General features: G+C 37.5%; 1 protein-coding gene across 2 annotated transcripts in view; it reads left to right on the forward strand.

Moving 5' to 3' along the window:
- dscamb (DS cell adhesion molecule b) overlaps positions 1-26,265 on the forward strand; it is a 204,371-nt gene that overhangs the window by 99,659 nt on the left and 78,447 nt on the right. For both annotated transcript variants that reach the window (XM_039654250.2, XM_039654251.2), the window contains exons 4-5: positions 21,810-21,956; positions 25,034-25,312. In XM_039654250.2, the coding sequence (XP_039510184.2) occupies positions 21,810-21,956; positions 25,034-25,312 (426 nt within the window). The remainder of the gene's footprint in view (positions 1-21,809; positions 21,957-25,033; positions 25,313-26,265) is intronic.

Here is a 26,265-nt window from a genome sequence, read left to right on the forward strand (position 1 = left end):
ATAGATTTCCTCTGTGTGCTCTCTCACGTCAGCTTGATTCTGATTTGGTGAGGTAATCGCATAGAAATTAACGCAGATTGCGCATAATTGTTCCTGCTGGCTGTAATTAAGCACTAAGTAGCTGCATTGCAAAGGAAGTGCACACTGCCAATAACACTGTTCCTCAATAAAACATGATAGTGGTTGCAGATACCGTATGGTGTGTGTTTGAGTGGTAGGGAGACTGACAGATGAAAGAAGAGAATAAACATATGGCTGGAGTATTGTCTCTGTTTCATGCTGGGAAGAGGGGTTGCGGACAGTTTCGGAGTCTTTCATCTTGAACAACATGCTCTGGGGAAGCGTGGGGCATTGTGAATTTTATGTGAAGTATTTCAAAGGCCTCGTAGCGCTGCGGCTGATACTTGTCAGTTTCAGTGGCCGTGCCGTTCGGAATAGTGACTAACTGTTACTCACTCAGATTTGTTTCTCAGTCAGCTTGTTTTTCTTAATTCATCAGGTCAAAGTTAGATTTCGCAAAATGGCCTGATTAACAGAGTTATCATAGTTAAATGAGTAGTTCACTTTAAAAAAAAACTTTTGCTGATAATTTACTCTGCCCCATGTCATCCAAGATATCCATGTCTTTCTTTCTTCAGTCGAAAAGAAATTTGTTGTTTTTGATTAAAACATTCCAGGATTTTTCTCCATATAATTGACTTCAATGGGAACCAAACGGTTCAAGGTCCAAAAGACAGTTTCAGTGCAAACTGCAAACTGTTCAAAGGGCTTTAGACAATTCCAGACGATGAATAAGGGTCTTATCAAGTGAAACGATCACTCGTTTAAAAAAAAGTTTACGTTTTATAAGCTCAAAGGGTCGCCTTGCTCTGTTCTGTGATGCGCGTTCGTGACTCTCCTGTTCGAACTCTTTCATCAAAATGAACAAATCTTTTCCCTAATCAATTCGTTCATTTCGTTCGTTGAATGAACCAAATGACACGAAAAAAGATTTGTTCATTTTGATGAAAGAGTTCGAACTGGAGATTCACGAACGCGCATCACAGAACAGAGTAAGGTGAGCATTTGAGCTCATAAAACTTGAACTTTGTTATTTATTTATTTTTTTATGTTATTAAACGTATACATTTCGCTTGATAAGACCCTTATTCATCGTCTGGTGTCGTTTAAAGCCCTTTGAACAGTTGGCAGTTTGCACTGAAAGTGTCTTTTGGACCTTGATGCGTTTGGTTCCCATTGAAGTCCATTATATGGAGAAAAATGCTGGAATGTTTTCATCAAAAACCTTAATTTCTTTTCGACTGAAGAAAGAAAGACGTGGACATCTTGGATGACATGGGGGTTAGTAAATTATGAGCAAAAGTGGGGTTTTTTTTCAAAAGTGAACTACTCCTATTTTGTTACTTGAAAGAAAATATACACTCTAAAAAATGCTGGGTTGTTTTAACCCAATTTTGGGTAAAATATGGACAAACCCAGCCATTGGGTTAAAAAATGTAATTTAAAAATGTAACCCAATGGCTGGGTTTGTCCATATTTTACCCAAAATTGGGTTAAAACAACCCAGCATTTTTTAGAGTGTATAAAAAAAGAACATTTCTCATTTTGGTAACACTTTATTTTGATGGTCTACATTAGACATTTTTACTATTAGTAACTTTGCAACTATTGTATTTGTAGACTGTCTACTTAATATCTGCTATTGTGATGCTCCTCCAACACACACTCTACTGACTATAAGTAACTTTGCAACATGTCAACTTATTCTACTAACCCTAACATAAGTCTACAGTCTACTAATACTATAATGAGAGTTAGTTGACATGTAGTTGCAAAGTTACTTTTAGTCAGTAGAATGTTTAAGTTGACCATCAAAATAAATTGCAACCCTCATTTGTATTTTTAATTTATTTAATTTGGTAAGACTACAATTAAATAAAACAAAAAATTACCAAAAAGCTGTACGGACAAAAAAACAAAACAAAACAAACAAAAAAACTTGAGAAAAAAATTCAAAATATGATATAATTTAGTTCAAAAATAAATAATAGCATCTCATTGTTACAAAAATAACACTGCTCATCAATTATTCAATTTTTACTGTAGTAAAAACAGTAAATTATGCATAATTACATTCAACCCCTAGATCTTTTTCTGTAGAAAGTACATGTTGTTAATTAATATTACTCAGTACTTAAATGTTTAACAGTCAAAACACCTTAAATTAAAGAGTAACCTATAATTGTTTAACACTAATTATTAATAATAATAAATAATGTAATTCAATATATTTGAAAAATTACCTTAAAAATTCAAAGTTTACTAGATTTAAGAGTAATATTGCACAAGCTCAAGTGCTCACTGCAGAATATTAAAAACACACGTTTTTATTTAAAAAAAAAAAATATTTTTTTTTTTTTAAATATTCCATGCAGTCCATCCACTTTATATATAAATATAGACCCTGGCATAACAGAATGTTGCTATGCAACCAAAATCATAGATCAGCCATTGTTCACATTGCAGCTTTAAATAAACGTCGCTGCATTTTATTGTATTAAAATGAAACTGACCACATCAAACCTCTAAAAACCACTATTGACTTTAAATGTTTGAGTCATGAAGAAGAAAATGTCACTGTATTATGAATCACAGGCCTGAAGTGTTAAATATTCATGGCGAATGCTGTGTGGAAATGAGCGATAAAAAGGTTTGGGATTCTGCCAAACCAAATGGAAGAAGAAAAAAAGACCAATGGGAGCTCTGTATAAACAGCAGTGGTTTAATGGTGCGAATCTAACGCAGGCCAATTAAAATCCAGGCAGAGAGCATGGGGGTGGGCCTCCATTCATTTGAGGGGAAATTGAGGTTGAAATTAGGCATTGTGTGACAACGTGGCCTGCACAGAGCCTGGACCAGTGGCAGCTTTCATTAACTCTTGGTACTGGCAAAGACAGAAAATGGGTAAACTTGTGCAAATCCAGCAACAAATTGCTTCATTTTGAGTCTTCAAGCTCAGAGAGTGGCCTGTGGTCGGGTTTCACTTGCCGTTGGCAAGTTCTTATTTAAATCGGTACAGTACGTACAGTACAGTCCATACTAGAAGCTTAGTAAATACTGTCTAGCTTTTAACTAACTCCATACTTTATTTGGTTGCACGTAGGGCTGCAACAACTAATCGATAAAATCGATTATTCGATTCGATTATGAAAGTCGTTGCCCGGAACTTCCGGGAGACTTGGGATGTCTGTATTTTGGCTCAAGCATCAGGTTGCGCAATCAGTTCGCTCGCAACATAAGTGATGGATTAAAATAGCGCCACTGCAGAAAATGGTTCAATTAAAATGGTGAAGCACTAAACATAAAGGCAGTTAATAACAAGTCAGTTAATTGTCTCAAGTTTTAAACGCGATCTACTGCGGCTCAACGTTCAAACGCTTGTTTTCAGTCTCTCTATATTTATTTGATCAATTTATCCTTATAATTCAATTAATTTGAAATAAAAATTAAATGAATTATATATTTGAGATGTTTTTAGTTTGAGTTTAGTTTTTGTATTTGAGATATCTGTGTAAATTTGTTTTAATAAAAATTGTGTTAAAACATAATATGTTGGATATCTTTTTTTTACATTAATCATGGTTGTCATCTTTTAGCAATTATTATAGCAAAGATTTTATGCAAATATTGAAATTAGTAAAACTCAATGTGTGGCTTTTGCACTTTTTAAAGTACACTTTTACACATAAATACCCTTGTGGCGAGCAGGATGATGCCGAGGGACGTGAGAGAGCATTGTGAGGCCGGTGGCGTGGGTGATAATGACTGATAATGGTCCTGCTCGCCACAGCTCTGATTTAGGGTTTTATTTAATAAAAAATTCAAATAGAATTTGTTATCCGATTAATCGAAAAAATAATCGTCCGATTAATCGATTGCCAAAATAATCCAGTTGCAGCCCTATTTGCACGATTTGTCCCCCTGTAGTCAATAATTGTATCCATTTAAACTCATCTTTGATCAGCAAATTTACATATTTAAATGTTTTTTTTTCATTGAAAATTTAATTATTGATGCCTTAAAATATTTTGAATTTAACTTACACCCTTACCTCATTTAGTATAAGTGGTTCTATGAATATGCAAATGAGCCCCGCCTCCACTCACTCACTCACTCAGTCAGTTCAGAGATCCACTGGTTGATGATCACAGGTTGATCTGATTGGTTACAAGGTTGTTTGTCACGTCAGAAACACTAGCGATTTCAAACCGTGACGTCAACTACAAAAAGGCAAATTATCTGAAGTGACATGACTCTCAGTGGCAATTCACCTGTCGAAATCTCAAGTGGCCACGCCCTTAATTATGCAGAACTTTAAGGCTTAATACAATTTAAATGAATGAGTAGCCTAATAAAAAAATAAAATAAAAAAATCATCCCCCTCACAGTTTTCATGAAGGGCAAAATGAGCTATATAGGGCCTAGGCCAAAATCACTTTTTGCACCCGGCTGTAAAAATATTTTTTTCCTGCTGTAATGTTGGCCATGGACAGTATCCACAAGTTTCCGAGGGGCGCTCCTGTAAAAAATAAAGTGGGCGAAACTTCCGGTGAAGCGGCGGAAGTAGCATTCCAATGGTATTTTGTGTGTTAGTTAGCGAAGAGGCTAGCTGTTTTTCGGAGAATTATTTTACTATTTAAAGACGCAAATCTTTATGAGAGATGTCGTTACGGAGCTCAGGGACAACATGTGCTGTTCACGGTTGTATGTATAACCGGACTAAACTAATTTAGTGGCTTAAACGTGATTGTTTTGAACATAAGCTGAAAACGAAATCAGAGTGATCCTGCCAGAGCCCGTCTCTGATCCTGCCAACGACTGTAGTTTCCATCACCTCCCAAAAGACGACGAATCTTCCTGTGTACATTTGTTTAAATTCTTAATATTCTATAAACTCTATCAGCATGTGATTGGCTGTTCGCTACTGATGTTACAGCTAAACTCAGGATCAAAGCCTGTGTTGACAGAATACCAAATGTGCCAGTTAATGTATTCAAGTAGCACATTCATTTATAATTTTGAATAAACTCCAAAGCACAATGACTAAGTGTGTATTTTTTATTTTAATTGTTTGTCAGCTCGCACAACTGTCTGTCACCATGCCTTGATGAGTATTGATTATTAATAATGTTATTATAATACTCCCAATCAACCACTGCGGAGGGTAAAGGTACTGTTATTTCACCCTTTTGAATTTCGTTTAGGTTGTGTTGTGTTCCCACATCGTTAGCTAGTTTGGATCGCTATAACTTGAATGACTGTCAACTGTTGAATGAACGAGTGTCAAGCATGTCAAGTCGCGCTTTGTTTACTTCCAACCGGAAGTCGCGCCCACTTTTGATGCAAGGCCTCATGGGGCGTAGGAAACTTGTGGATATGGAATTGACTCTCTTTTGGAGCCTGTCTCTAGTGGCTAGTCGATGAATTGCAGTTTAAGTCACTTCCGTGTTGGTTTCAAGCGAGGTTGCCGCTTGGTTGTTAGCTTAGCAGCATGCTAACACCAAACTCTACTGGAGTTTCAGCAGTAGGTGCATGGTGACCTTCGAGTGAGGAGCACTATTATGTTCATGAGTGACCTCAAATCAGTGAAAACAGTGAAAACCGAGGCATCTCTCGTGATTTTGGAACAGACCATGTTAAGCCCCAGAGGGGAAGCTGCATTCCTCCAGCTGTTGTATGTTTCTGAAAGTGACCTTTGGTTAATGTCACACATCACAGAGTTTAATATCACTCCGTGACTATATGCCATGACATAGGAATCTGTTGTTTTTTGGTTTGCTTCAGACCCCATTTGATCTTATGAAAATCTAAGGCTCCATCAAAAGATATTTTTGCTCACGGTAATTATCACACGTCGAGAAGGAGTGGAGGACTAATCGTCTGGAAAGGAAAGAAAAGGAAATGGTTTCTAGAGGAGCTATAGCTGAAGGCTACAGTAGAGCATGGCTGCAGAAATAAACTCTTCAATTAAAATTAAGTCAATTTTTACAGGCTTTTTTTCTGGTTTTGTAATGGAGCTGACCCCGTGTCTTGTCAAACTAATCTACTGATAAAGTGTGTTCCTTGAGCTCATTAGTAAGACCTGGGGAAGTTTGAGTTACTACAGTACATTAATCTAATCACTTATCAATGTGTTGCTAACTACTCCAAAAGGAATTCCTGCAAAGAACAAAGATTTCAAGTCTAGCAAAATCAAGTTTCAATTCGCATTGTGCGTCAGAGTACGAGACCAAGGGGCAAAATTACAGAGAGAGTATGTTTTTCCGAATATAAAAGCCAAGAAATACAGTGTCAGAGTTTGATGTTAGAAGATGGCAAGGAAATGCTAAAAGCTTAAAGGATTAGTTCACTTTTGAAAAAACTTTTGCTGATAATTTACTCACCCCCATGCCATCCAAGATGTCCATGTCTTTCTTTCCTCAGTCGAAAAGAAATTAAGGTTTTTGATGAAAACATTCCAGGATTTTCTCCATATAATGGACTTCAATGGGAACCGGATGGTTCAAGGTCCAAAAGACAGTTAATAACAGTTTCAGATGCAGCTTCAAATGTCTTTAAACGACACCAGACGATGAATAAGGGTCTTATCATGCGAAACGATCGGTTATTTCAAAACTTATTCCAAAAATGTAACTTTTCTAAGGACAAATGCTAGCCTTGCTCTATTCTGTGAGGTGCGTTTGCAGCGTCACGTATTACGTATTTACGTTCAAAAGGTCACGGGCGACGTAGCCGAAAGTACAGAGTCAGTGTTTACAAGTTGAACGCATAGGTTGAACGTGCAAACTAACTCAAACGCCGTTTACAAAAAAAGGAATTAAAAGGAAAAACAACGATGTCGGACGATTTTGATTCTGTACTTAAATACGTAAAACGTAATTACGTATTACGTGACGTTACAAACGCGCCTCGGAGAATATAGCAAGGCTAGCATTTGTCCTTAAAAAAAGTAACATTTTTGGAATAAGTTTTGAAATAACCGATCGTTTCGCATGATAAGACCCTTATTCATCGTCTGGTGTCGTTTAAAGACATTTGCAAATCACCAAAGAGCTGAACTTATCCACTAGTGAGGCCCATCATTTCTTATTTCGGCTACGTACTGACACACTTGCCTGTCAATATCCTCAAAGCGACGTTAGAATAATGCGACATAATGTATTAGCGCTTGCTCTCCAACTTTAGGGAGAAACTGCTGTCTTTTCAGCACTGTGATCGGCCTGAGGAAAAAACATTTATATCCCCTGGATCAGATCATGCGGATCAAACACCTGTGTTTTTTGACATGCCAGCTTCTGTCACTGTACATAGAAAAAGTGAGATATCAGTCATAGTGAAATCTACTAAATGAGAATTTCAGGTTATTTTTATGGCTATGCCATAATGTGTTTGTTTCTGAATGTGATTGTTGTTGGTACATTTTACCAGTATTTACTATGATTTAAATACAAAAATATAAAATTGGTCTTCAAAAAGCCTTTTTTTTAAAAAGGTACATCTTGAAAAGGGTGGGTCATCTTACAGTATATTCAGGGTCGTCTCATGTGTGAAACAATACCGTAACAGCTTGCATTAGCGCACACCCACCTTTGGCATTGAAAAAAAAGTGCTGTCAGGATTCGCTAAAGACATGAGAAATTAGCAATGAAAAGCCATGGACATTTTTGCACATGACAAGACCTTATTGCTTCCTTGTAGGAGTTTACCTGTTAGACCACGGATGGTAATTAAATGAATCATGCAATGTGATTTAATTAGGCTTGCGGTTTTCAGTTGAGTGATATTTGTGTCATTATTTAAGTTTGCCTTAAACCCATTTTGTGCCTGAAATCACATTGAATTTGCACATTCTCAGTAGAGTCACCCACAGGACTTTCCACTCCCATCCGCACTTTTATTTTATTGCAGAGTGACTAGAGTGTAGGATGACTATTCATTAGGGCTGTTGTCAACCAAAGAAATCCTTAGTCGACCAAAGTCTTGTCCTGCGCAATGATTAGTCGACCAAAAAAAAAAAAAAAAAAAAGATGGGATGTTTTGATTGAACATTTTTTAATAATTGCCATAGAGCATTAATAAAACAACAAAGAAAAAACATAAAAAATACATAAAACTGTAATAACACAATAATTGTAAAACTGTATATATAAAACTGTAATAATAGTACAATTCTTTGCAAATTAAGTGATTTTTTTTAACTGCAAAGTGAGGAGCTCTGTCCTAGGTCTGTAGTAACAATCACAATCGCGCATCTGACCACACCACACACTAATATATATATATATATATATATATATATATATATATGTACTATATAACCGCTATCTGCCACATAATGAAAAATCCTAACAAAAGCTCTCGTTTATACAGGCTGTATATTCTTTTTTACTTTCAAAGCTATGGGTTAACTTTCGTCCAGCTGATCTAGGCGTTTTAAAATAAACACACAAAAAAACCAAATAGCCTAAAAAAACAATCCTAATAATAATAGGCTGTATTGTAGGACGGCATATAGGTTTATTTTCGTTTTGTTACATTATTTAGGCTATTTTCAAATGCGTAAAGTGTACAAATAAAAACAAAAACATACCAATAAAACACAATCTATTGAGTGAGCATTATAAATCTGTTAAAGGGACTGCTCAGGTCTTCTGCGCGCTCAAGTTCGATTTCAAATGTAGGCGCACAGTGTGCGCGCTCATAATGGAAGCAACGCGGTCGTGGTGCGACTCTTTTTTTTTTTAAGTGCGTCCATGCCGCATCGAGATAAAAACATATAGTGTATATAAAACATAAAACCAAAACAAGTAGCGTTCTAACTGAATGAATACAGCTAAACTACCTACTAAACTACTGAGCGCGAAGCCGCAACGCAGCCAGCCACAGCTGCGAACCGAGTGTTCTATGTGGTGCGCTAAACTATTACAAAATAGCCTAAACTAAAGCATTTAAAGTTGGGGATAAAACATAGGCTAATTATATTGCTTATAAAGGAATAAATATCAAGGAGTAAATCATTGAAAATTTTATTCTATTGGTAAAAAAAAATGCAACTAGTCGACCAATAAGAATGACTGATTAGTCGACTAAACGACTAAAGTTGACAGCCCTACTATTCATTAGGGGTGTAATGGTACACAGAATTCCCGGTTCTGTACGTAAATCTGTTTTGGGGTTACGATTCGATTACGTGGTTACATTCAGTTCAAGAAAAAGCAATGCTAGGTTTCTTTTCATTTATTTTGAACAGATAGTAGTGCAAATTACAGTTTGTTTCACCTAGTGGCACCTAGACTGTGGTCTTTAGCGTCCTTGTTAGTGCAATTACCTCCCATTCAGAGAACACCTAGTCCTGCTTGGAGCGGGGAAAGTAGGACCGGAGGGGTTACAGTGGTGCCGTGACCCGGATGGGAGTGAGGTTTAGGGGGGGGTGAGTGGTCAGCTAGAGAGAGCTGTGTAGGTAAACCTCACTCCCCTGCATTTAAGAGGTGCACTAGCAACTGTTGTCTTTAGAGTCCTTGTTAACGCGCGCCTCCCATGCCGGGGAGATGCTGGTTCGAGTCCCGTTTGGAGCAGTGCGAGTAGGACCCGGAGGCGTTACACTAACAGGGTAATTAATAGAGGCTATAGGAACTGCAGGGCTTTGTCCTTTCTTGAACCGTTCAACATATTTCCAATGCAGAAAAGGGGGTTCCTGGCCAGAAAAACTTGCTGGTCTCAAAAAGAGATAGGGAGAGGGGTTGGAGAAATGCTGCCACTGTCTCGTTGGGCAATGTAATAACGTTGCAAGACATTGCTCTTTACATGAGTATATAAAACTATGGGAAGTGAGTGAATGGTTCCAGTTTATCTCTGAAAAGGACAGATGAGAGTACCGGCAGTTTATGCCAGCTGCCGATTCACTAGAATCACTTCCAGTACTGTAAACAAAACCGTTGTCGCACTGATAAACAACATTTAGTAGTATTACGTCACCATTCGTTCACGACAGGCTCTAGTTCACTTGGCTGAGAACAGTCTCTGGCTCCAGAACGTGAACCATTATGGATAAAAAGGGGTAGCTCACCACCCTACCCCAAATTCTTGGTGATTTAACTATTGTTCAGAGAGATGTTGGTGATTGTTAAAGGAAGAGGCTGCTGAGCAGTAAGGTACAAGAGGGAGCTAAAGCTCTTGGGGAAATGATCGCATCAATCAGGTAGCGGGCTCACAGCAGATCTGGAAATAGCCAAGCTCTTGTCAGACAGACAGCAGCTGGCCAGGGAGATGGACATGCCCTCAGGCTGCAGGTAGGGTTTAACAAGCTAAAGCATAATGAAGCCATGTGTGTCATTTAATTTCACTTTCTCTCGACATACACAAACGCATACCCTCAGTTTGCCTCTGTTTGGTCCTTCTATGATGCTTTTTCTTTGGCGAAGTGCGTAATTTCGGCACTATTAGAAGCTAACAATAGAATGGCAAAAATACTCCCCCATCTGGCATTCATTGGCAGAACAGAACCCTAAAAATCATGACATTGGTTAAGTCAGTGTTGCTGTGCGTTTCCCATACAGCAACATCACCCACTGCTTAAACACCACAGATCAGCGATTCACCGTTTACTGAAACCATAGTTCCAACGAATATTTGCAAACATCATTGCAAACTTGTGTGGTTTGAACAACAGATTTCAACCTGCGGGTAAAAGAATAGCTTGATCATACTCTTGGGCACAGTAATCAAGAATAGAGGCATTGCATCCATATATCTTCAAATTAATTTAAAGATTTATCGAAACCCACAATAAATCAAACGTTAAAAAAAGCAAAATGGCCGTGAAAAACTGTTAAGTCGTCCTTAACAGTTTCCCAAGAAACTTTGTGTTCACTCACAAAATATTCTCTTGTAAAACTATTGCGCTCCCCAAGAAACTTCGAGTTCACTCGCAGAAGCTCAGAAATAAAGTTTTTCTCCCATATCACAAACTATTGCATTCCCCAAGAATCTTTGCTTTCATTTGAAAAACATTCTCTTGTAAAATTATTGCGTTCCTCGAGATACGTTGCTTTCTCCCCAAAACATTATCTTGAAAAACTATTGCGTTTCCAAGAAACTTTGCGTTCACTCGCAAAACATTATCTCGTAAAACTATTGCATTCCCCGAGAATCTTTGCTTTCACTTGCAAAACATTCTCTCGTAAAACTATTGCGTTCCCAAGAAACTTTGCATTCACTCGCAAAACATTCTCTCGTAAAACTATTGCGTTCCCCGAGAATCTTTGCTTTCACTTGTAAAACATTCTCTCATAAAACTATTGCGTTCCCCGAGAATCTTTGCTTTCACTTGCAAAACATTCTCTCGTAAAACTATTGCGTTCCCCGAGAATCTTTGCTTTCACTTGCAAAACATTCTCTCATAGAACTATTGCATTCCCCGAGATACGTTGCTTTCTCCCCAAAACATTATCTTGAAAAACTATTGCGTTCCCAAGAAACTTTGCGTTCACTCGCAAAACATTCTCTCGTAAAACTATTGCGTTCCCCGAGAATCTTTGCTTTCACTTGCAAAACATTCTCTCGTAAAATTATTGCGTTCCCAAGAAACTTTGCGTTCACTGGCGAAACATTATCTTGTAAAACTATTGCGTTCCCAAGAAACTTTGCGTTCACTCACAAAACAATCTCTTGTAAAACTATTGCGTTCCCCGAGATACTTTGCTTTTACTGTCAAAACATTCTCTAGTAAAACTATTGCGTTCCCGCAAGAGAATTTGCGGTGTTCACTCACAAAACATTCTCTAGTAAAACTATTGCGTCCCCCAATAATTTTTTGCCTTCACTCGCAAAGCATTCTCTTGTAAAACAATTGGGTTCCCAAGAAACTTTGTGTTCACTCGCTAAACATTCTCTCGTAAAACTAATGCGCTCCCCGAGATAATTTGCTTTCACTCGCAAAACGTTCTCTTGACTATTGCGTCCCCCAATAAACTTTGCGTTCACTCGCAAAACATTCTCTCGTAAAATTATTGCGTTCCCAAGAAACTTTGCGTTCACTCGCAAAACATTCTCTCGTAAAACTATTGCGTTCCCCGAGAATCTTTGCTTTCACTTGCAAAACATTCTCTCGTAAAATTATTGCGTTCCCAAAAAAACTTTGCATTCACTGGCGAAACATTATCTTGTAAAACTATTGCGTTCCCAAGAAACTTTGTGTTCACTCACAAAACAATCTCTTGTAAAACTATTGCGTTCCCCGAGATACTTTGCTTTCACTGTCAAAACATTCTCTAGTAAAACTATTGCGTTCCCGCAAGAGAATTTGCGGTGTTCACTCACAAAACATTCTCTAGTAAAACTATTGCGTCCCCCAATAATTTTTTGCCTTCACTCGCAAAGCATTCTCTTGTAAAACAATTGGGTTCCCAAGAAACTTTGTGTTCACTCGCTAAACATTCTCTCGTAAAACTAATGCGTTCCCCGAGATAATTTGCTTTCACTCGCAAAACGTTCTCTTGACTATTGCGTCCCCCAATAAACTTTGCGTTCACTCGCAAAACATTCTCTCGTAAAATTATTGCGTTCCCAAGAAACTTTGCGTTCACTCGCTAAACATTCTCTCGTAAAACTAATGCGTTCCCCGAGATAATTTGCTTTCACTCGCAAAACGTTCTCTTGACTATTGCGTCCCCCAATAAACTTTGCGTTCACTTGCAAAACATTCTCTCGTAAAATTATTGCGTTCCCAAGAAACTTTGCGTTCACTGGCGAAACATTCTCTAGTAAAACTATTGCGTTCCCGCAAGAGAATTTGCGGTGTTCACTCACAAAACATTCTCTAGTAAAACTATTGGGTCCCCCAATAATTTTTTGCATTCACTCGCAAAGCATTCTCTTGTAAAACAATTGGGTTCCCAAGAAACTTTGTGTTCACTCGCTAAACATTCTCTCGTAAAACTAATGCGTTCCCCGAGATAATTTGCTTTCACTCGCAAAACGTTCTCTTGACTATTGCGTCCCCCAATAAACTTTGCGTTCACTCGCAAAACATTCTCTCGTAAAATTATTGCGTTCCCAAGAAACTTTGCGTTCACTCGCAAAACATTCTCTCGTAAAATTATTGCGTTCCCCGAGAATCTTTGCTTTCACTTGCAAAACATTCTCTCGTAAAATTATTGCGTTCCCAAGAAACTTTGCGTTCACTGGCGAAACATTCTCTCGTAAAATTATTGCGTTCCCAAGAAACTTTGCGTTCACTGGCGAAACATTATCTTGTAAAACTATTGCGTTCCCAAGAAACTTTGCGTTCACTCACAAAACAATCTCTTGTAAAACTATTGCGTTCCCCGAGATACTTTGCTTTCACTGTCAAAACATTCTCTAGTAAAACTATTGCGTTCCCGCAAGAGAATTTGCGGTGTTCACTCACAAAACATTCTCTAGTAAAACTATTGCGTCCCCCAATAATTTTTTGCCTTCACTCGCAAAGCATTCTCTTGTAAAACAATTGGGTTCCCAAGAAACTTTGTGTTCACTCGCTAAACATTCTCTCGTAAAACTAATGCGTTCCCCGAGATAATTTGCTTTCACTCGCAAAACGTTCTCTTGACTATTGCGTCCCCCAATAAACTTTGCATTCACTCGCAAAACATTCTCTCGTAAAATTATTGCGTTCCCAAGAAACTATTGCGTTCCCAAGAAACTTTGCATTCACTCGCAAAACATTCTCTCGTAAAACTATTGCGTTCCCCGAGAATCTTTGCTTTCACTTGCAAAACATTCTCTAGTAAAACTATTGTGTTCCCCGAGAATCTTTGCTTTCACTTGCAAAACATTCTGTCGTAAAATTATTGCGTTCCCAAGAAACTTTGCGTTCACTCGCAAAACATTATCTTGTAAAACTATTGCATTCCCAAGGAACTATTGCGTTCCCAAGAAACTTTGCGTTCACTCGCAAAACATTCTCTCATAAAACTATTGTGTTCCCCGAGACTCTTTGCTTTCACTTGCAAAACATTCTCTAGTAAAACTATTGCGTTCCCCGAGAATCTTTGCTTTCACTTGCAAAACATTCTCTCGTAGAACTATTGCATTCCCCGAGATACGTTGCTTTCTCCCCAAAACATTATCTTGAAAAACTATTGCGTTCCCAAGAAACTTTGCGTTCAATCGCAAAACATTGTCTCGTAAAACTATTGCATTCCCCGAGAATCTTTGCTTTCACTTGCAAAACATTCTCTCGTAAAATTATTGCGTTCCCAAGAAACTTTGCGTTCGCTCGCAAAACATTATCTTGTAAAACTATTGCGTTCCCAAGAAACTATTGTGTTTCCAAGAAACTTTGCGTTCACTCACAAAACATTCTCTCGTAAAACTATTGCGTTCCCCGAGATAATTTGCTTTCACTTGCAAAACATTCTCTAGTAAAACTATTGCGTTCCCCGAGATAATTTGCTTTCACTCGCAAAACATTCTCTAGTAAAACTATTGCGTCCCCCAATAAACTTTTGCCTTCACTCGCAAAGCATTCTCTTGTAAAACAATTGGGTTCCCAAGAAACTTTGTTTTCGCTCGCTAAACATTCTCTCGTAAAACTAATGCGTTCCCCGAGATAATTTGCTTTCACTCGCAAAACATTCTCTTGTAAAACTATTGCATCCCCCAATAAACTTTAGATTCACTCGCAAAACATTATCTCGTAAAACTATTGCTTTCCCAAAAACTTTGCGTTCACTCGCAAAACATTCTCTTGTACACAGAAATAAAGTTTTTCTCCCATCTCACATTACTTCTATTCCAAAAGTTTTGCAACGTTTCTTAGGGAACGATAAAGTTTTGCACGAGAAATATAATTTTCGCTTTTGCGAAACGCAGCCCTGGTTGGGAGGCCTGTCACTGGTGTTTACACTTAGTTGTTCCTGCATATGACAAAGAACCACACGTCTTCTATAGCAGCTGGTTTTGATGTGTGCAAGTGAGCATTATGGGGGTTACAACGACGTTAGCTGTCATTGTGTCTCTCTAATAATGATAAATGGAACTTATTACATCAGTGTTAATTTCCCCTCCACAGATTGGTCTCAGATGCTGATACTTATCTGGCACTGATCGAATTGTACGAGTGTAATCGCTGAGAACAGACCCTATTAAAATCCGGGGCCTGTGCATCTGATTTCAGCTCCTATTGGAGGTCTGATTAGTCCTCATGCAGTCTACCTGCTGACATGTCACTATTCTTCAAAAATGTTTTTCGCTGCCCTCAAATGTGCCAGCTGAAAACACAAGCATCTAGACCGATCATTTTTTATTTGACAACAAATAAATTATACTTTATTTTACCCAATGCAACCATACATTATGTCACCATATAATACCATTTTTTTCAACAATTTCTTCAGCTAATTCATATTATTTCTCTATTACCCACATCTTAAAAAACTCGCAAATAGCCAATTAATAATTTGTGCTCTTAAAGATATAGATCTCTTGATAGAACTCAAACTAAATTAAATCTTCATGTAAAGCAATGTCTCAAATTAAACAGAATTAAAATGAACTTTCGATGGTGGGACCGAAATCTCTCAGGTCTCATTAGAAATATCTTCATTTTTGTTTAAAGGTGGCATATGTAATAATTGAGGTAACAATATACGAAAAATGAGCTACACGCATCAAAAGAATGAGAAGAAATAAGTGCAAAGATGTCATTAAAAAACTGACAAGTTATAGTGCTGCCGAGATATTAACCTGAATTAGCATGCTAAATTACTAGCCCCGGCCCGGCAGGTATCGTAATACCAGTTCCGGCCATGGGAGGCGGTATGCGGACGGGCAACGTTAGCACCAGCCAAACTGCAATAGACGAGTGAGTCGCGCTCGCGCCGGCCGGCTTGTGTGTACTTGAACCTGATGTCAGTCGTGTGGAAATACAGCCAATTACTACATTTCAGTTCAGGGAAGAGTTCAAAAAATGATTGGTCGACATTATGCATGAGGAATACATTTTGGTAAGTTGTAGCATACTGTATCTTTCACCAGTGTTCGTGTTCTTTTTCAAGCTAGTAGAGACGATCGGTTCACGTGCGCTAGGGATCTGTAGTGTAACATGTACAAGCGCCAAAACGGTATTTATTCTTTGAATTACGTAATATAATTGACAGAATCTGAGAGCTTAACTAACCTGCTTGCTAAGTGTCAATTGCGTGTGTCTCACGGTGAATTCACGGCGCTAGCTTGATCAACATCAGCGAATGCTGTCTGTCAAATTAATTCACTAACAATAAAAGTGTAATATGAACAAAACGAATACCATAAACTTCAAATAATTGCCCAAGCTTTTATTTTCCCATACCGTCGAAATGCACCAGCTTGTTTTTGAGATCTATGAGGCGGTCTTCATCATTTAGTGTTGAGATTCATAGTGTTTAGTTTAGTTCACTCTAGTGTTTAGTTCATTGAGTCTCTGATCTCTAAAAATCTCCAAATGTTCCACATGAAACTGCGGTCTTCCAACCTTTTACTATCATGTCAAATGATTTGAATAACATGCGCGATGGTAGGAGCACAAGTCATTTTTTGGAGGTATACTGCCCCCATCTGTTATGGAATATGGAGTAGGATTTGATTTATGATGTTATATGGCACCTTTAAAAAATGAATATAAAAAGACTTATGGGTTTGCATTTGCAACAACATGATAATTGCGACTTTTTATCTCACATTTCTGACTTTTTTTCTCCCAATTGCGAGTTATAAAGTCAGAATTGTGTGATATAAACTCGCAATTCTGAGGAAAAAAGTCAGTCTTTTTGTCCTTAGAATTGAACATTAGAACTCACAATTGCGTGTTATAAAGTCAGAATTGCGACTTTATTTCACACGATTCTGACTTTATTACACGTAATTGCGGCTTTGTATCACGCAATTCTGACTGTATAGCTCGCAATTTTGACAAATAAAGTCAGAATTATGAGACGTAAACTCGCAATTGTGAGATAAAAATGTGCAATTATCTTTTAAAATGTTTTATTCTGTAGCGGAAACAAGCTGTGTTATCCTACATGCAGTTTTTTTTTTTATGTCAGAACAATGACAAATATGGAAATCACCCTGTGATACTCATTTTAAAAGAATTCAGCTCGAGTTGGCCTCAGTTGATTTAATTACAAAACAGGTGTGATATTGTCTCAACAAATGTATGAATCATGCAAGAATCTTGAGTCACCTCTGGTTATTTGTGGAGTATAGCAGACACGTTTCCTTTTAGCGTATGCTACGTTGCGCTAAATGTCAACGCTTAGCGCAGCAGAATATCCTCTTGTCTCTTAACGCATTCGAGAGGACCCGTTTCACTAATTGAACTCATTTGATATAAATGTGTTAATTGCTCTCGTTGAGCAAGCGCTGTAATTGGGTCATGATTGCTCTCGCTCTCCTCTTCAGTGTGCACACTTCCGCTAATAATATCAATGAAACTATCATGAGAGCTGTGCTACTGAACACGGCTTTTTTATCGAATCACTATAAATAAGGTGCCTTTGTCTATTCTGTGAACTGGATCCTGGGATATCTGAGTTCTTTAGAATGAATTACAATTGATTATTGCCAGTGCGTTTAAACCTAGTGGCTCTTTAGGCATTTTGATTGGTTTTGAAGTGCTAGCACATAGAAGGGTGTTGTAATCCACTGGATTTGAAATGAATTTCAGTGCTCCCGCTTTCTTCCCACTTTCCCAGCATGCAGCAGAAATCTCCTGTTGTCAGTCCAGAGGCGACGGGTCTCCGAATTCATATTTTCAGTCTTTGAAGGAGACATACACTGCTTTCTAAACTGAGGCATTGTGGGAGCACGAGTTTCTTTTGGCGATGTCTTGCACAGGTCCAAAAGCACTCGCTATGATGCAAGTATTCAATTAATAGTCATATATTTTGATTGTTCTGATACGTTGTAGCCGAAACATCAAGATGTCACATTTGTAATAAATGAATTTCAAGCTGGACTTTTATTTTCATGTTGACCAACCTAGAATCCACAGTAAATCATGCAGAGAGAATGCAGTATCAGCCTCTCTCCAGATGCATGATTATTTCATACGGCACATCATGCACAATGTATTTATCCTTTTGAAATATAGATGAATCATTTCTGTGGCTGCCGGTCATTTATTTATTTATTTTTTTTGCATGGTTTGCAACAAAATTAAATAATTTATGGAGGAAATATGAGAGGCCGTCTGTTTGTTTGACTGACACACGAGAGTAAACACAGGCCAAACCGTGGAGTCGTGGAACAGACCCATCGCTGAGAGACGCAATCGACGGTCTTTCCAACTCCATGAGCTTTTACTTCATTTATGCACCCTGAACATTTTTCAGTGTCATTTTTCGACCAATTTTGGAGATGGTTGCAAAGTGGAAAGGGTTATTGTGTTGTGTCTTGGTGCACTACTGGGGCTTCGCTGCAAATGAATTATTCATGCTAAGAACTGGAGAGGAGCGCTGGAAAAAGAGCAAAGGCATTGAAAGACAAAGGATTTGTGAGACAAATCAGTTGTTAAAAGTGTGAATGCAACCACTTCATTGCTTAAAACGCTATTTGTTTAAACATTTTCTTCATGCAAAATACCATGCTGTTGATTTCGCTTTAACAGATTGACATGTTCTTTATAGGTATGGTGAGATTTACCCATTTGGTCCTGAAATGTCCTCCTGGCTCTTGTATTGATACTTCACGATCCCAGTATGGCAGGAGTGTGTGGTGAGCGGGTTGAGAAATCCAAGTCCAGGGTTATCCAGGAACTCTGACCTTAATCATCCCTGATTAGTGCTCTCATCCCCTCAGGAACAGGCAGTCTGGATCCTGGATTTAACATTGATTAGCTGGGAACATGTTGTCCAGCCTTCTGTCACCCACGTGGAGCGTCGGGAGACGACATTAAACTTAAATATTTCGTTATTTGGTCCATTATATTGAGTTGATATTTAGATCTTTTTTTGTTTGTTTAGCAAACTGTGAGGGTCTTGTAAATGTATGTATTTTAATGGCTTAAAAAACTATTAGTAAAAATTATATATATATATATATATATATATATTAATTTTATTAGTAAAAAAAAATTGTAAAACACTAGCTGAATGTACTATAAATGGTACTCTATGAAAGCAATCCTTTTTACTACATACATAATAAAACATGATTTGTTGGTTTAACTTAAAAAAGTACATTGAAAACCCAAAAATGTAGTTATTACAAAGAAAGAGATTTTGTTCTCTCTTTGTATTAACATTTTTTTTTAGTTTCAATGAATTTAAAACTTTAAGTCAACAAGGTTACATTTTTAAAAAATTGTCAAATTTTAAATTCATTGAAACTAAAAAAAAAAAAGTTAATACAAAGCTTTGTAATAACTCATTTTTTGGGGGGTTTCAATTTACTTTTTTAAGTTAAACCAACAAATATTTTTAACAGTGAAGGGGCAGGGAATTCACAAGGATATCTGTGGTAATTTGTATTGAATTTTATGGAAGCAAATTTAATGTAGGCCTAGTCATGTAAAGAGTCACAAATAGGAAAAAAAAATATTATTTCATTATTTTGTAATAATGTAAATGCATAATATTTTGTCTTTTCGATGCATTTGTAAAGGGCGTATCCCACACTGTACAAAAATATTTTTATGATTTGTAATCTCAACATTTTTTTCTTTTGTCAAATCAACTTAAATAATTTACGTAGTTAAGATAACATAATATTTTGAGTTTCTGATGCTTAAATCAATTTCCTTCATTGTATTAACTCAATTTTTCCAGTTCAATAAACTTAAAATTTTAAGGCAACCAGGTTACTTCATTCAAGTTAAACCAATAATATTTTTTTTTTGCAGCGCACACACCGGTATTCAATTTCGCTTTAAATAAATTCCTTTAGGTTGTAACATTGCTTTCCATATATTACTTTAAGCACACTTTAAGTACTTCAAAACCACAGTAGAAACTACTGATAAAGTTCAATCAGTGAAAAGTATAGATAATAAATACAATATAACAAAGTAAAAACAATTAAAATAAGATCTAGCAGTGATATTCAGGTACAGAAATGTAATAATTAAATGTAAATGTTTTGTTGTCCGATTAACATCAATGACACAGACAGCAGCTGCAGGTGTGTGTGTGTGTGTGTGTGTGTGTGTGTGTGTGTGTGTGTGTGTGTGTGTAGGTTCTGTGACTTTAAGAGGGAATGCATGGATCCAATATACTGATACACATTTGATTTCTTTCTCAACTGTTTACGTTCAGACATAAACCGACTGTGTTTAAAAGCATACTTGTGTACTTTGACATAATTCTGTGGGTATGTGTCCGCAAGAAGACGCGAAAGGAAAATCAATACTGTGTTTGCGCACAGTATTCAGTGCGCACCAAATTCAGTTGGAATGGTTTAAAATTGCTTGTGGTTTAAATAATTTTAAAAAATGGTTTAAAAAATGTGTTTAAAAACGTGCAAATGATATACTTTCACTCTAAGATTGTTAGACTTTGCGAATCATATGCGTCCCGAACCGTCCGATCCACCCCTGATGGGCTTTTATTATGTTTCTAAAATATCTTATTGTATTTACTGCCATTTGAAATGATTTCTGAATTCAATCATAAAAAGTGACGTATTTGTGTTTTATTTTTATTCTCGGCAATGCAATTGTGACCCGGCTTATTTTCTGGAAAATATGGTAATACCATATGATTATCAGTATTTTTTTTTTTTTTTTTTAAATGGAGTGGTGTCAAAATATGTGTATGCGTTATCATGGAAATTCAACCGGTCATGTAGCATCACTGTCTATTCAATTCAATTCAATTCAATTCAATGCAATTCAATGCAATGCAATTCCATTTCATGTCTTTCTTAAATATGAAAGTGTGCAAGCTCTCAGTCATTTGTGTTACTGAAACAGGGCCCACTTACAAAACACACCATGAAATAGCTGTGAAATTGTATGATCCTCAGTCCCACAACACAGCTCAGCTAATCTAAGAATCGTGCTCGAATTTCCTTTCTAATTTTAACCTTTTCAAAGCAACAGCGCACGGACGCATTTTCCCAGTTTTTTCCATTTGCACCGCTGGTAGCAGGTCTCAGACAACTGCATGTAAACTAGGAGCGATAACCCCCTCTAGGGTATCAAATCCTGGACTCTCATTTCTAACTAGGTCAATGCTTTTGCTATAGCTGCAGACTCTCTATTTCTCCTTCTCTGTCTCTCTCTCTCTCCCTCTAGCTCTCTTTTCAACCCCGGTGCACCACAAGATCCATTTCTCATCTCGCATATGCATCAACATCACAGTAATTTGTGTCCATTTACACAGTCATTTGACTGTAAGCAATATAATCCCGAAAACAAATGAATGGGATTTCTTGAACCAACCGTCGTAATTGTGCCGTTTCTCTGGCTGTGTGTCTGCGTGAACTGTAAGAATGGCTGCGGTTGTTGAAAGCTTTTCTGTCTCAAGCTCTGGGCGACTGACTGAGCGATCAGCTCGCTTGCAAAACAGTCACGTCCGATAGTTCAATACTGCGTTCCCTGCAGGTCTGCCAGCGCTGGCTTCAAAGAGACATCATGTGCGGATTCTCTTATCTTAGAAAAGCCATGAATGTTTTACATACGTTTGTTTTTGATGCAATATATAGGGTCAAATTACATATATGACTTTAATCGGGGTTACGGCAAGTCTAACCACGATATTTTGCTCTTCTTTTTTTTTTTTGGTTTCCAGGATCAAGATATCTTATCACATCCACGGGGGCCTTGTATATTCTGGATGTGCAGTCGGAGGACGCGGTGAATATTTATCGCTGTACCACGCGGCACCGATACACAGGGGAGACCAGACAGAGCAACAGTGCCCGACTGCTTTTATCAGGTGAGGGGCCTTTGTGTTGCTGCCACGACTTCTCAGAAATCAGCAGACGATCTAGTCAAAAAATCATTTTACCATGATTTACATATTTGCGCGTAAAATTGAAACCTCTATACGATTAAGCAGCACGATTTGAATATAGTCCAAAAGTGCTCATATCTGGAAATATTGATATATTTACATGTTTCCTTCGATTTTTTTTCTCTTTTCTAATAATTTTCAACTGATTTCCCGCGATCTCCCTGCACTGTTTGCATGTGTTTTCACTTCCACGATCACTGTTATGACTGCTGTACAGTACAAGTTACATGTCATTATGATTTTTGTCAGAAATTCGTAAGAAATTTTTTATTTTTTTTTTAAAGACTATTTAGGTGGATAAATGTATATTGGGATCAAATCGATATGAATGGGAAAGCCATGTAATGCCAGAAAAAAGGTTAATAAACAAACCTTTATCTTTTTAAAAAAAAAGCTTTATCTAATCAATAAAATTGTGGCAACAGATTGCAAGCAATATTATTAATTAAATTGAACAAATTAGAATTTAAAAGTTAACCATTTAAAATGAGTAAAGTTTAAACAGACGTCAAAGATTAATTAAGAACTCTTTATTTTATATTGCCAACTTTGAAGACACCTGATGTTAACAAGCGGAATCACTGAAGGAGAAACCTAAAACAAACACCGATCACCATAATGGCGACTTTTTTTTTTTTAAATACGTTTTTCTTATTTTTTTTTAAATGGTTTACTTTTAAGGAATTCGTTTGCATAATTATTACTCAATTCTAATTTCTTAAATTAAATTAATAATATTTCTTGTAATCTGTTGCCGAATTTTTTTCATTAGATAAAGCGCATTCATTTTTACAGTGTACAAGGGAGCAATATTTTTTTTATCAGCTTTCTCTAAAAATACACAATTTTTGTGTAATAAAATTCATATTTTTATATAAAACACCCTCAAATTTTAAATGAAGCATGACCACACTTGTGGCTTCAGATTCATTGAGTTTTTACACTACAGCCACATCATTTTATATACATTTAAAATATATATTTTTAATGTATATATGTATATTTTTTTTGCTTGATATTATATATCTCCGTATTAATAACAGTCAGAGTAATTCTGAGGCTTGAACTGTAAACTCTCAAGTGTTGGCTTTCTATGTGTCTATTCAGAAGGACTTATGACCAGTTTTATTTTGAGGGAGAGAAGGGGTTAAAGGGCACCGAGTCACATGATGAAAGTTTTAGTCAACAAATAATTTGTCTGTACTAGAAGCAAAAAGGCTGTTAATGTCACAAATATATTTTATGTTTATTATTCAGGGATTTTGGACATGGCAAACCGGTGCCGTCTAAAGACAAAGTGTTTTTACCATTTGATGACTTGGTTACAAATTGATATCAATCACATTTTTTTTTTTGTAAAATCTGCTTGAGGTTTAGCTTTAGGGCTCTGGTTATGGATGGGTGTTCTGGTGACACTTTACCTACAAATTAATTGTTTTTGCACGAATCAGATTGTATGAATTTATACCAAATCACAGATTCATATAATATTAACACTTGTCTTGTTGTCGTATTGTCTTGTTTTCCATTACAAATATCCATAAATTCTTCAACCAAGATACGTTTTCATGACAAGGAATGACTTTTGATATTAAATCTTGTTTCGTAAAAAAAAAATATATATATATATATCAAATTTAATTAAGTTTATGCTTAAAGACAAGAAAAAATGTGTCAATGGGTAAGAAAAATAATGTTTGAATATGGTGATTTGCAGGTATACATTTTTCTTACTCTAAACAAACAATAAACTTGTTCCTTTTATTTTCAGAAAACAGTATTTAATGGGTTGGATGCCCCAAGGATTAAATTAAGCAAAGATTAGAGCTAATCAAAGTTTGTTTTTATCTAGGTGTGGTGCACCCATTCATTTTAAACATGGATTTACAAAACCTGTAATTAAAAGTTTCATCCAAGGTTTATGTTGTCCGCCACAATGGATTCGCCATTGTAATTAAACAGGAACAATGTTAATATTACATTTCCTTAATGTAATGAAACTCTTTCTCTCTCGTTCTCTTAAGGAAATAAATGTGTAAAATTCTAACCGTCTTTATCCTTTGCTACTGTTACTGAGATATAAAGCAGACAGATAAAATATTGCAGCCTTGCTTACTAGAAATATATTTATTAGTCAATAAATGGAGTAATATGGTAGCGTAAGTTATAGGAAAATAACAAGAATAACCACAGGTATGATTTGCGGAGTGACAGCGCCACCCTGTCCATTTAATGGATGCCCTGCAGCCAGACTGTTCATGAGTGGAGATGTGTCCGATTGCACATGTGACAGCAGTTGCCAGGCCAGCGGCCTCAGAGCTGACCGGACCCAGCTTCACCTTAGCAACTGCCTAACCCTAACTTTAACGAGGCTATAATCTTCTGGTTTGAGAATGCTGGCCTGGCACTGCAGTCCTGAAACTGCTGTGACGTTTGGAATTTGGTGGTATCAAGTTGCAACTGAACATATGGGATGCACGAGTAGCCATAGGCTGTGTCCTTCGAAGGACTCAGACTTCATAGGCCACGCCTTCGAAGATTGAAGGTTGGGCTGAACGTTGTTAAATGGAACGGTCTAGCCTACAGAGGATTGCTCTTGTCGCCTATCAACTGTGACAGCTACCATTGACGACAACAGTAACATCTGGATTGGACTTTTTTTAAAAGTTACTGTATATTAAACCGTCTGAAAACGAAACGGGGTTCACAGACTGTCTAAATAGGTTCACCATGGTCCCTTTCTGTATATAATAAAGATTGTAAACTATATATTCGGATCTTAGTAAGATATGGCAATTTCTAAAAAAATAAAATAAATAAAAAACGGGAAAACGTTTTCACAGGAAACTAAGGATGCATTCGGGGGACCCTTCGAATTGGGACAGCCTTCGTCTCGCCGCTGTGACGCAATCGGCCTTCGAATCGGGACGTAGCCGTAGACTCTGTTTCCCACTGTTACAGTATATCAAGAAAATGGATTTTCTCTCACTCTCTTTTAGATCCTGTGGACTCCGCTCCGGTGATTCTGGATGGGTTTGAACGGAGGGAGGTTATGGTGGGACACCGGGTGGAGCTCCCGTGTAAAGCGTCCGGTCACCCCCCGCCCAGGTATCGCTGGCTGAGGGACAACAGCCCCTTAGAATCAGACAGCCGCTACCACCAGAGTGTATCGGGCCTTCTCATCGAGGCCACGCGACCCAGTGATGCTGGCAGTTATGTGTGTGAGGTTTGGAACAGCTTCGGAAACGCCAAAGTGGTCGGACGGCTGGTGGTCAAACGTAAGTTATCTTTTACAGCAGCCTTTCCACCAACCCTGATCAAACAACTTCCTGTAGCTTTCTAGTGTTCCTGAAGAGCTTGTTTGGCTTGTTCAGATGTTTTTGGCCCGTTTTACATGGCAATCCCTAGCCCGGTTAAAACCAGACCATTTTCAGTTGTAACTGAGTTATGGTCTGGCAAAGCGTCATAGACAAATCATTTCCAGAGGGGCATCGCCAACGGATATCGCGGGTAGACCTAAAACCAATCAGGGGTGCGTTTCCCGTACAATGACGTAGTTCGATGTTTCACTACCATAGTACGATGCATCGTTGGAAAAATCAACTTGCTAGTCATGACTGTTTCCCGAAACCCACTGTCGCAAAGTATCGTTCAACCACGTTGGTTTCGCACGTGGTGGAGTAATAACTACTTTTAATGAAACCAATTAACGCTAGATTTGTTTTATATAAATTACAGACATGTCATCTGGGGACTATTTCTAATTGTTCTCAGTTGTTTTGCTTTATTACCAGACTCAATATTTGGCTCGTTCTTACATAGTAGAGTAAGTTCGCACATGCGCACTCTTCAAACACGTTACTTCAAATCTTTTGAAAAACTAAAAGACGTAAATTCCATTTGTATGTATTCTAAATAAAAGGCACCGGTTGTACTGAATGTCAGCTCGCTTATTTTGCTCAAGATAAGAATTTATTACCTCCAAATGTGATGCAATATAGAAACGATGCCTCTAACCACAGGCCGAGAGCTGTCGTTCAAACCACACAACTTTGCGATGCTATTTGCGAATGTTCGTTGGAACGATGGTTTCGGGAAACACCGACTCGTTAAACTATGCAGATAACGACTGAACTTGCGACCATAGTTGGCTAACGACGCTTTCGGGAAACGCACCCCAGAGCGATGAAGGAAATGACGTATGCAGAGCGGCGGAGAAACATACCTGAGT

This window comes from Pimephales promelas, chromosome 16 (genome assembly GCF_988280905.1).
Source record: "Pimephales promelas chromosome 16, fPimPro1.hap1.1, whole genome shotgun sequence".
Lineage (NCBI taxonomy): Eukaryota > Metazoa > Chordata > Actinopteri > Cypriniformes > Leuciscidae > Pimephales > Pimephales promelas.